The sequence below is a fragment of the Spizellomyces punctatus genome (genome assembly GCF_000182565.1).
Source record: "Spizellomyces punctatus DAOM BR117 chromosome Unknown supercont1.10, whole genome shotgun sequence".
NCBI lineage: Eukaryota > Fungi > Chytridiomycota > Chytridiomycetes > Spizellomycetales > Spizellomycetaceae > Spizellomyces > Spizellomyces punctatus.
In genome coordinates this window covers 275,482-286,636 of record NW_015971546.1, presented here as the reverse complement: position 1 = coordinate 286,636, position 11,155 = coordinate 275,482, and the positions used below count along the sequence as shown (strand labels likewise).

Sequence of the window (11,155 nt, the reverse complement as noted above, 5' to 3'; positions counted from 1 at the left end):
TCATACCCGCAAATGTCTGCAGGATCGCCTCGCAATGATTACTCCCTAATGCAATCTTGATTTTCTTTTTTAAAACATTTTTAAAATGTCGTTGGCCACGTCCTCCGCGCCCACTGGCCGACCTATACAAGTTAGAGAAGCAAGCATGGAAGTACAAGGCCCACACGTACCACGTATGAACCATGGCAGATGGCACCAAGATCATCTTGGGACATCTATAAACTTGGATGGAAGCCTTCGTACGGGCCCGCAGTATACAGGTGCGGTAGCTTTTGCATCCAACACATGACAGCATGTTAATTCAATGCACAGCTCAACCCAAGCAATCCACCTCCAATATCCCCATCTATTTTGGAGGACACACCACCCAGCCTCTTCCCAATGCGCATAAAGGCCCCAGCATTGCGAATGCCATCTACAGCATCCCAGAAGACGTACAAGAGCGTCGACAGGAGATGAAGAAGGAGCTAGCGCATTGGGCTGAGGTGCAGTTGAAGGAGAAGGAGGAAAGGAAAAAGATGGAAAAGGAAATGAGGAGAGAGGAAGCAAAACGGTTTGAATGGCCGTTTGATCACAAGAGAGTTATTGTGGACAAAAAGGAGGAAAGCAAAGAGCAGATTAGCAAGGTAGGTTCTACATGGGATGGATACCTGTATGTTCTGGGTCATCAATTATGCATGTCACTTCTAGCCGAATGGTCGCGTCATAGCAGACTCAAAAACATTTGGTAAGTACACTGTCTAAGACCCATTAGAAAAGACTTTAACAAGCAGCAGACGCAGCACCGAGCCAGCATCGCGCCGAGCGCCTCCGTCAGCAGTACGAAGCAGCCGTCGCAGATCAAAAGGTAAACTGGTAGACCCAGTCACCCATTTTTCAAAGGCTAAGGATCCAATGCAGGGGTTGTTTGCCGGGTTGGGCGAGGCACATACGCATGCGACGCGAATGCATAAGAGGGATGTGGGACAGGTTCAGCCGGTAAGTGTGCCGCAAAGCATTTCGCTATGAGGACCGAGTTCTTATTCTATTGGGTGAATAGCCGCCACCGCACGTTGCAATACATGAACAGGCAGGATCGAATGTCGACCCTATTTCATGGCGAGATCGGACATCCTACCCTGCATCCCACGCCAAGAAACCCAATATGCATCAAGGTAGCGTTTTCTCGCTCCAGGTTTTTCTGTGCATTTAATTTATACAGTCTTCCGTGCAGACCCAACAAACATTCTCAACAGCCTCCCAATCACATCGACAACATCTAAAACCCGTCGCGTGAAAACGGATATTGGAGCAACACCCCGAGAGGATTTTACAGATCACGGTGGGATCGCATCGCATCTACACCCCCGTGATGAAACCAACGTATGTATGTTGCATGCAACTAGGCATCCAAACTGTACTCACATTGTTTTATAGGATGTTTACTTTCATTTCGGCCGTCCTGGGGCTGGTGCGCCCCTTTTGCACCCGGTTACCCACCAACTCGACGCCCATCGCGCTGGATTGAGAAGGGATCTGAAAGTAAGCGCTGTTATTCCGAATGCGTGCAATGATATTCGGTTCTTTTATAGTCGGGCGTGAGGGGTGTGCTACTGCACTTTTGTATTGTGTCGTAATACAAGTATTTTAGGGACACTGTTGTGCTTGTTGAGGATATCGCTTTTTATCTATTTCTTACGGTGATGCTTTTTTGTAGTTGATTGACGAGTCGAGCCCTACCCGTCCGCTCATGACGCAGAGCGCGCCATTGTATGGGCAAGGATACCGACCAGAATGGACAGGTAAGGTCCTACAGATTTTTTTTTTTTTGAAGTGGCATCATGATGAGCAAGTTCCCTTTAGGACAAGACGCACCACAGCTTGGGTATGAGGCGGCGCAACAGGTACAGGTTAAATAACACTTTTGGTCATTGGCGCTTTTCCATGGATTGCTTACTCTTTGGCCTGCATCGTTCATCATCACATTAGGCCAGACTAGATCCGTGGAAATGGGGTTCTGACAACACATATCACCGTGCAAATCCCCGTCATCGATACTCGGACATCATGGACACGGTACAAACCCTAACTCCCTTGATCGAATGTTTGTCCTTCTAATTCAACGTGCACAGGGCCGACACATTGACCATCGTTCGGCGGTAGCCTACCATGCTGACTTGGATCGCCTTGTCGACGACCGTAAGCGAGCTGAAAAGCAGCAAAAGGAACAAGACGCTCATCTTGGAATGCAGGTACAAAAAGAAAGTGAATGCTAGGCAGCAATACCCAGATGGGGGCTAACACTACGCCATAGCACATTCAGTCTGCAACGACCATCACAGGTCGGTCAGAGTACTGGCCACCCTACGTCCAAGGGAAACCCCCTTCAACTTTGAAGGAAGCTGTCCAGGGAGATCGACATGTTATTTATCCAAAACCAAAGCCGGTGGGACGGAGGAGGGGAGTTTAGGAATCTGAGTATGTAGAGTTTATCGAGTACGTAGACTTTTTGAGTAGGGAATTAGGTAGGATGGAAGATCCAGGCGGGAAGTCAAGAAAAAACAAGTACAGTATCAGCAATAAACAAGTATTATTTCGTCAAAAGGGTTGTGGCAGATGTAGCCATACACATGTGCCTTACATGGGCTGCAAGGACTACTACTAAAGTACAAGTATGCAGGTCCAGATATCAAAAAAACCCGCAATACATAAACGAGAAGTTCCACACTGGACCTTGACGATATCTTCTTCGTGATGTTTAAAGTTGAAGATATTGATAATGTGTCTGTCATGTGTATACCGTACAAATGTAAATATATAAGTGGTATCTTCAGACCAAAAGCATTAGTTTCCAACGTTCGAACCAATCCAGTGCACACACACGGTTGTACAAATGCTGCATGGGTTGTACAATTACCGAATTGACTGTGCCACGTTCCTATTGGTGGAGAGAGTAGACACCCAAAGACACGTCAGACCAGATCGCCCCATTATAAAAGAGCGCATCCCTCTCGCGTTTCCCCCCAATCCTTTATCGCGTTCATTCCAGCTTTCGCTGTTGCCTCTTCTTCGCCAAAAGGAGAGGCAACAGCAAAGAGGATCGCGCACCCGCCGTCGTCTTTTCCGTCTCTCGCTGTTGCGTCTCTCGCTTTTGCGTCTCGCCTCTGGCATCACTTTTCCTTTGCATCACTCGCTTTTGCGTCTCGCCTCTGGCATCACTACTACTACTACTTGCTTTGCATCACCGCCTTTGGCATCACTCGCTTTGCGTCATCTGCTTTGCATCACCGCCTTTGGCATCTCTTCTACTACTACTACTACTACTACTACTTCTTGCTTTGCATCACCGCCTTTGGCATCACTCGCTTTGCGTCATCTGCTTTGCATCACCGCCTTTGGCATCACTTCTACTACTCTACTACTACTACTACTACTTCTTGCTTTGCATCACCGCCTTTGGCATCACTTCTACTACTCTACTACTACTACTACTACTACTACTACTACTACTACTACTTCTTCGCTGTCGCGCTCCACTACTACTACTACTACTACTACTACTACTACTACTACTACTACTACTACTACTACTACTTCTTCGCTGTCGCGCTCTCCTACTACTACTACTACTACTACTACTACTTCTTCGCTGTCGCGCTCTACTACTACTACTACTACTACTACTACTTCTTCGCTGTCGCGCTCTACTACTACTACTACTACTACTACTAGTACTTCTTCGCTGTCGCGCTCTACTACTACTACTACTACTTCTTCGCTGTCGCGCCCAAATAAACTACTACTACTACTCCATCACTTGCTTTCGCACCACACGTGACAGTGTTCTGGATTTGGGTCACGTGGGGTCACGGGGGTTACGAGGGTCGTTTCTCAACGCCACTCCGTAGTACTGTGTCGAGTATGATGGGACACCAAACAGCGGTTAATACAGCGGTTTGAATTTAATATTTTGTACTTTCTTCCATTGTGGGTTCGTTGTGGTTGCATTCATTCAACGCACTATTTCATAGCAATTGCTAAGGCGGTATGGCCATGCCATCAAACCTGGTTTAACGCATTTGTTTCTGCTGTGATCTGTCCCATCATATATTCGATACTCGTTGTACTGGCGTGATCCCACCTGATCAGACGCGTCCATAAATCAAGTATAACCCCCCAAACCTTAATTGGACACGGCCAACACTTAGACCGATTTCCTTTTGACAATTTTCACAAATATTGCAGGGTATGCATGTTAAACTAGTTTTTAATATGTAGAAAAGTAGAGGAAAACAGAGTCAATGCTGATCTTAGACTTTCCGCGTCAAGTCCGATGTTAAATCATTTATCGACGCGTCTGGTCATGCGACAGTACGTTATTTTGGGGAGTACCCGTTGTACTTGATTTATGGGATGTATCTGATCATGTGGGATCACGCCATTACCTAATGTGCTGTGCCACGTTCCTATTGGTGGAGAGTGGGTGGATTGTACAATTACCTAAGTGGATGGGTTGTACAATTACCTTGTACTGTGCCACGTTCCTATTGGTGGAGAGTGGGTGGATTTGCCAATTACCTAATATCAGTACTGTGCCACGTTCCTATTGGTGGAGAGCAGACACAATGACACGTCAGACCAGAAAATCCTCCTCTATAAAAGAGCGCATCCCTCTCGCGTTTCCCCCCAATCCTTTATCGCGTTCATTCCAGCTTTCGCTGTTGCCTCTTCTTCGCCAAAAGGAGAGGCAACAGCGAAGAAGATCGCGCACCCGCCGTCGTCTTTTCCGTCTCTCGCTTTTGCGTCTCGCCTCTGGCATCTCCCGCTGTTGCGTCTCGCCTCTGGCATTTCTCGCTGTGCGTCTCGCCTCTGGCATCTCCCGCTGTGCGTCTCTCGCTTTTGCGTCTCGCCTCTGGCATCTCCCGCTGTTGCGTCTCTCGCTGTTGCGTCTCGCCTCTGGCATCTCCCGCTGTTGCGTCTCTCGCTGTTGCGTCTCGCCTCTGGCATCTCCCACTCGCTTTTGCGTCTCGCCTCTGGCATTACTTTTGCTTTGCATCACTCGCTTTTGCGTCTCGCCTCTGGCATTACTTTTGCTTTGCATCACTCGCTTTTGCGTCTCGCCTCTGGCATTACTTTTGCTTTGCATCACTCGCTTTTGCGTCTCGCCTCTGGCATCTCCCGCTGTGCGTCTCGCCTCTGGCATCTTCCGCTGTGCGTCTCGCCTCTGGCATTACTTTTGCTTTGCATCACTCGCTTTTGCGTCTCGCCTCTGGCATTACTTTTGCTTTGCATCACTCGCTTTTGCGTCTCGCCTCTGGCATTACTTTTGCTTTGCATCACTCGCTTTTGCGTCTCGCCTCTGGCATCACTTTTGCTTTGCATCACTCGCTTTTGCGTCTCGCCTCTGGCATCACTTCTACTACTACTACTACTACTTCGCTGTCGCGCCCGAATAAACTACTACTACTACTACTACTGCTTCATGTATACTGCAGAGTGTAATAAATTGAAGTGGGACTTTGGAAGAAGTTCACCACTCATGTATATTGTATCAGTGTAAATAATTGATGCGGGACTTTGGGATAATCCGACCCAATATATCAGTTGCATTTGTACTATTGATGGATGTAATACATGTAAAGAGTCTTTTAAAACGTTCCCAAAACCTGCCCTTTGACCAGTCCCTTGAACTCTGTCCTATTATCATTGCTTCAAGTATGATAATTCAAGATCCGATAGCAGGTCGCGCCCACTCTTTACCCATTACACTCAACGAATGGATGATCCCGCCTTGTTGGAGGTAGGTGCACCAGAGGACGGGCTCGCGTCCTCGGAGGGGAAGGGAATCCAGTTCTGTTGGAGAAACAAAGCAAGCTCCAGCGCTTTCATAGTCAGGTATGGATTTGGGTGGCGGGCTAGTGGATATTGGCTAATGGCACGTTTCATAAAAAAAATGCTCGCAATGAACCCAATAACACAAGCACACACCTCTGCATAAAAGATCACTCTCATTCTCGGGTATCCCTCTCCTGGCGACACTTCGATCCTCAGCACCCCTTTTAATTCGACTTCCATCCCCGTCTCTTCCCACACCTCCCGCGTGGCCGCCTCACAGAAATCCTCACCTGGATCGACGCCCCCACCAGGAATCCACCATCCCTGCCCTGCTACCTCATCCACTAAAAGGACTTTATTGTCCTTTATACACACCACAAGTGCAAAGAGCGGCAAGCGGTGTCCGGGCTCTGTGTTGTGCGTATGAACATGTACAGCCAAAAACCGTGGGTGGGCTCCGCAGATGGGACAAGAAGATTTGCGATTAGGTTCTTGGGTATGGTAGAGGGGTAAATGGATTTGGAGGGCTTCGAGGGGAAGACATGCTGGACAGTGGGGACATGGATACATTGTATTGGTGGGTGATAAAGTAAGGAGGGTGTGGAGAGTGGAGAGAACACTGGTGAGGTGCGTTGGGATGCAAGTGATCATGTTGATACCAATCTTTTGCCATCGTGTTCTTTCTATGGCACTTTGGCTGACTTGTTCACTCCACAATATAATGAAAACACCTTTGCCCTGTTCTTTGCGAATCCGAACCGCAATCTCTTGGCATGCTTCCTTTTCGTCAGGCGCGCCATCATGCGTGCCTCCAAGCGTGAGGACAATAATATCGCATGCCAGGTTAGAGGTGGGAGATGCGAGGACCTCTGGCGTGAAATGCGGCGTGGAGAGTGATGCTGGTGCGGTTGGGTAGACGAGGAGAGTGATTGACATTTTTTGTCTTCGGGCTTCCGGAAGGGCGGAATGCCTCTTACGTGATCAACCACACCATGACAACAGAGGATTAGTAATAGCGATGACACATTGCGATCGTGTTCCCTTTGTGAGCCTTGAGGGCGTGCGGAGAAGCCGCCTCCGGAAGACCGAGGCGGAGAACTTGTGGCCGGAACACCGGGAATGACGCCGCATGCAATGGTTATATAAAGGGCAGGCAGGACCGGCCGACGTCCCCGATCATCGTTCGCTTTTTTGTTTTCAATATAGTATCTCTGACAACCAGCGACCATGCCTTCTTCTGCCGATGTCAAACCCATTCAACGCAAGCTCGGGCGCAATGGGCCCACCGTCAATGCCCTGGGATTGGGATGTATGGGAATGTAAGGTCTTTGGTTTTGACAGCCGCGTCTGTAAGGGTGCTTTTGTGACCGTGGTTTGTTCGTAATTTAGGAGCGCGTTTTATGGGCAGAAAGATGAAGCGAGGTCATTGAAAACGCTTGAAAAGGCATTGGATATCGGGTGCACGTTCTGGGACACGGCGGATATGTAAGTTTTATCTTGGTTATCATGTCCTGAGATACCTGCTTGACACCGCATGTTTTTCACCACATTTAGTTACCTGGACAACGAAGTCTTTCTCTCAAAGATTCTCAAAACCCGTCGCAAGGACGTTTTTCTATGCACCAAGTTTGGGATTCAAAGAAACGAAGAACAGATTGTGGGTGTGAATGGAAGTCCCGAATACGTGCGCCAGGCCTGCGAAAAGAGTTTGCAACGCTTGGGAGTTGAGACAATTGATTTGTATTACCAGCATCGTATTGACCCGAAAACGTAAGTTGCATTTCCATTATTCTATCGTATCCGACTTGTTGTTGACATTTGGGCTAGTCCGATCGAAGAAACCGTCAAAGCCCTCGCCGAACTGGTCAAGGAAGGCAAAATCCGATACATTGGTCTTTCGGAGTGCAGTGCAGAGACTTTGCGACGAGCGCACGCGGTACACCCCATAGCAGCCGTCCAAGTTGAGTACAGCCCTTGGACGCTCGACATTGAAACAAATGGCCTTCTCGCAACGGCCCGCGAACTCGGCGTCTCGATTGTCGCTTATTCACCGCTCGGTCGTGGATTCCTCACTGGGCGATACAAGTCTCCAGATGATCTCGACGCGGACGACTGGAGGAAAGGCAATCCACGGTTCCAAGGCGAAAACTTTTACAAAAACCTCAAACTCGTTGAACGCATTGAACAACTTGCCAAGGCAAAGGGTGTTACTGCGGGCCAGTTAACTTTGGCGTGGGTCTTACACCAAGGAGAGGAATTCTTGGCTATACCAGGCACCACCCGTGTCGAAAATTTGGAAGCGAATTGGGCATCTCAGAATATCAAGATTACATCCGAGGATGATGCTGCGATTCGCGCTGCCATCAACGAGATTGGCGTCGCAGGCCAGCGGTACGATGCACAGTCGATGACGTCTCTAAACCGTTAGTGTTGTGTAGTAGTAGCATGTAGTCACACCTATTATTCTACAGATTCATGTCATCACATTGTTCGGAATATAACACGACGGGATTTCATCTCGTGTATCATCTGAACAAGAACTTTGTTTGCATGATGGCAAGACCTGTTCTTGGAAACCCTCGGGATAATAATTGCCTTGCCCACTTTGCATGGGAGTGTTTTGTTTCATGACCCACTGGGACGTCAGATACCTTTCACGACTGGCACATCAAGGTTATTTTTACTGCCAATCACCGGGCACAGTACAGTACATTAGGTAGATTGCAATGCATTAATGCGACTAAATGCACGCAATCACTGCCCACATCTCATGAGTCACGTTAACTGGATGGTTGCAATCTCACTTGCAGTGTGCCTTGATTGAAAATGGTTGAGTTGTCTGGTGAACCAACTCCTTCATATCACTGAATCAAATCTGTATTAAACAGTGATGCAAAACTATTGACCGATGATTGTATAAAATCTCTAGAATAAATATCATTGAACAGGAATAGCTTAAATCGTAACGAGGGCAGGCATCCTTGTTGTCGCCATGTCCGTCCTTTTGATAGCATCCTAACCGCGCATTTCTACCTACTTGGCGAGGAGCAGGGACCGTGATCTTTGGGAAGTAGACGTCCATCTCATCGGAAGGGTCACGGGATGATTGGTAGCATGCATAATCCGTCGCGCATTCAAGACCGCGTGCAGAGAGGGAAGAACAGACACCGAATTATCAACATACGCACTGGAGGCTCGATGGGAGGTAAATGTCTTTGGGCAGATGAGGCCGACAAGACCACAACAACTGGTCCCGTCAGTGCTGACAAGGAGACAAGGGTCGCGATCAGAATGGTCGTTCCAGCAAGTATCACGTTCCTGTCAATGGGAGTGAAGGACATGCGACGAGGTTGGTATTTGTGGATATCTGATGACTGACAGGGAGGGAGAGCAAGGACGGGCGTTGAGGGCGAGGATAGCAAGTTTTAATTCGGTTCACTGGAAACTTCTGAAAACGTGGATGAGAGAAGAAAAATTGGGTTTATGGGCTTGTCCTTTTTGTCATTTCCGTTTTCTGTTTTTTTTATGTTTAGTTCTCTGCCTCCGCATGTGAGGTCCATAAAGCAATCCTTGAAGCGACAGCTGGAGACCAAAAGATACAGACGAAGGTGCACCCAGAGTAAGTTTGCACAAATCGAAAGTCGCAAACCAACGCAGGAAGTGAGCTGTGTCGAAATACACATGAAAAGGAGAAGGTGGCTAGCGGAAAATCCCGTTGTGTTCTTTACGATACGATGGCAGTTAATACCAAAATTACCGGAAGCAAAGCTTGGAAATCTATATAGTCTGCATGCATCACCTCCTCCATATTAAACGGACCAAATCGAGGTGGATAGGACCTGGGCAATTACTCCATCACTTTAAAAGGCAAGTAGTAGTAGTACAGCGCGACAGAGAGGTAGTCGTAGTAGCAATAGAGCGCCAAAGGCGAGTGATGCAAAAGCAAGTGATGCGAAACGTCTCTCGCCTATGGCATGACTCGCTTTGCGGCACTTGCTTTTGCATCACCGGCTTTCGCACCTCTACTTTCAGCAACAGCGAAAGCAGGAATGAACGTGAAGGAATGGGGGAGACGCGAGAGGGATGCGCTCTTTTATAATGGGGGAAATCCGATCTGACGTGTCATTGGTGTCCACTCTCCACCAATAGGAGCGTGGCACAGTCAATTCGGTAATTGACTAGTAGTAGTAGTAGTAGCAGAGCGCCGGGCACCCTAATATGAAATTCTAATGCATTACTCAATTAAGTGTGCGCAGTCACTGTCCTCTGCTTTTGCAGTCACGTTAAGGGCTTGGTTGCAATCTCAGTTGCAGTGTGTCATAAAACAGTGGTGGAGTGCTACAGTAGGGTTGTGGCGTGATCCCACATGCTCAGACGCGTCTAGTGTGTGAGCTCGTAGGTGCAGCGCACTTGACAGATATCAAAAAAAAAGACAGAAAGCCGCTACAGTACGGAAGCCTTTGCTATATACTATATGATGTATATATCCCGGTAAAGATCTTTATTTTCACTCTGTATTTTCAAACTACTGCAAGATACAACTTGGGGCTCAATTGCTGGCGGCAGAAGAAGATCACTGGGCTGGGTAATTGCTATACAGTTAATAGCCATAAGGGGACAGTAATTTGGAATGGACGTTCAGTATGTTGTGGCAAAAAAGATGCTTTAATCCTGATGAGAAAAATCAAGCAGATAGAGCAACGGAAAGTGGGCCAGACGTTTTGCGATGCATATCACATCATTGTGCATGTGGTCATGTGACAGCAAATCAAGCAACGGGTCACGGGGGTACTCCCCAATAAGATCTCACATGATCAGACGCATCCCATAAATCGAGTATAACCTCCAAAATCTCAATTGGTCATGGCCCACAATTGCACCGATTTCCTTTAGGCTAGAACAACAAATATTGTCGGGTATGTTACAGAGTAAATATACAGAATTATTATCCGATGGATAGAATATACCCCACTTCTTTTTGTATTTTTAAAGCATGTGAAACTAGTCTATAGTGCACAGAAAAGTAGAGGACAACTGCGTCGATGATCAGCGTGGATAAGCCGGCGTCAAGGCTGATGTCAAATCATTTATCGACGCATTTATTCATGTGAGATTACGACGGTCCCCTAAAATGGGGAGCACCCGGTCACGGGGCTGGAACATTTTCTATTGTATTATAAGATGGGACATGGCCGGGTATGTGACAAAGTACATATACAGAAATTATTATCCGATGCATGTTAAACTGGTTTTTGATATGTATTAAAGTAGAGGAAACACCATGAATGATGTTAAAATTTATCGACAAACTTAGCCATGTGGGATCCCGCCTATACTACGA

General features: G+C 47.5%; 3 protein-coding genes across 3 annotated transcripts; 2 read left to right on the top strand and 1 right to left on the bottom strand.

The window, feature by feature from the left end:
* Positions 1 to 85: 85 nt before the first annotated feature.
* Positions 86 to 2,449, top strand: SPPG_05813 (uncharacterized protein; the record flags this gene model as incomplete). Its single annotated transcript, XM_016754024.1, has 13 exons — positions 86 to 260; positions 313 to 626; positions 691 to 727; positions 777 to 847; positions 901 to 978; positions 1,040 to 1,154; positions 1,214 to 1,362; positions 1,417 to 1,521; positions 1,697 to 1,781; positions 1,843 to 1,883; positions 1,969 to 2,055; positions 2,112 to 2,231; positions 2,294 to 2,449. 13 exons carry the CDS (start codon positions 86 to 88, stop codon positions 2,447 to 2,449), a joined length of 1,533 nt encoding a protein of 510 aa, XP_016606879.1.
* A 3,090-nt stretch (positions 2,450 to 5,539) lies between these two features.
* On the bottom strand, positions 5,540 to 6,762 carry SPPG_05812 (uncharacterized protein). The gene is made up of 2 exons (XM_016754023.1): positions 5,968 to 6,762; positions 5,540 to 5,908 (listed from the first exon to the last, which is right to left on the bottom strand). Exons 1-2 carry the CDS (start codon positions 6,748 to 6,750, stop codon positions 5,705 to 5,707), a joined length of 987 nt encoding a protein of 328 aa, XP_016606878.1. The 5' UTR covers positions 6,751 to 6,762; the 3' UTR covers positions 5,540 to 5,704.
* On the top strand, positions 6,408 to 8,451 carry SPPG_05811 (uncharacterized protein). The gene is made up of 4 exons (XM_016754022.1): positions 6,408 to 7,133; positions 7,204 to 7,299; positions 7,369 to 7,584; positions 7,642 to 8,451. Exons 1-4 carry the CDS (start codon positions 7,042 to 7,044, stop codon positions 8,240 to 8,242), a joined length of 1,005 nt encoding a protein of 334 aa, XP_016606877.1. The 5' UTR covers positions 6,408 to 7,041; the 3' UTR covers positions 8,243 to 8,451.
* The last annotated feature ends 2,704 nt before the right edge of the window (positions 8,452 to 11,155 follow it).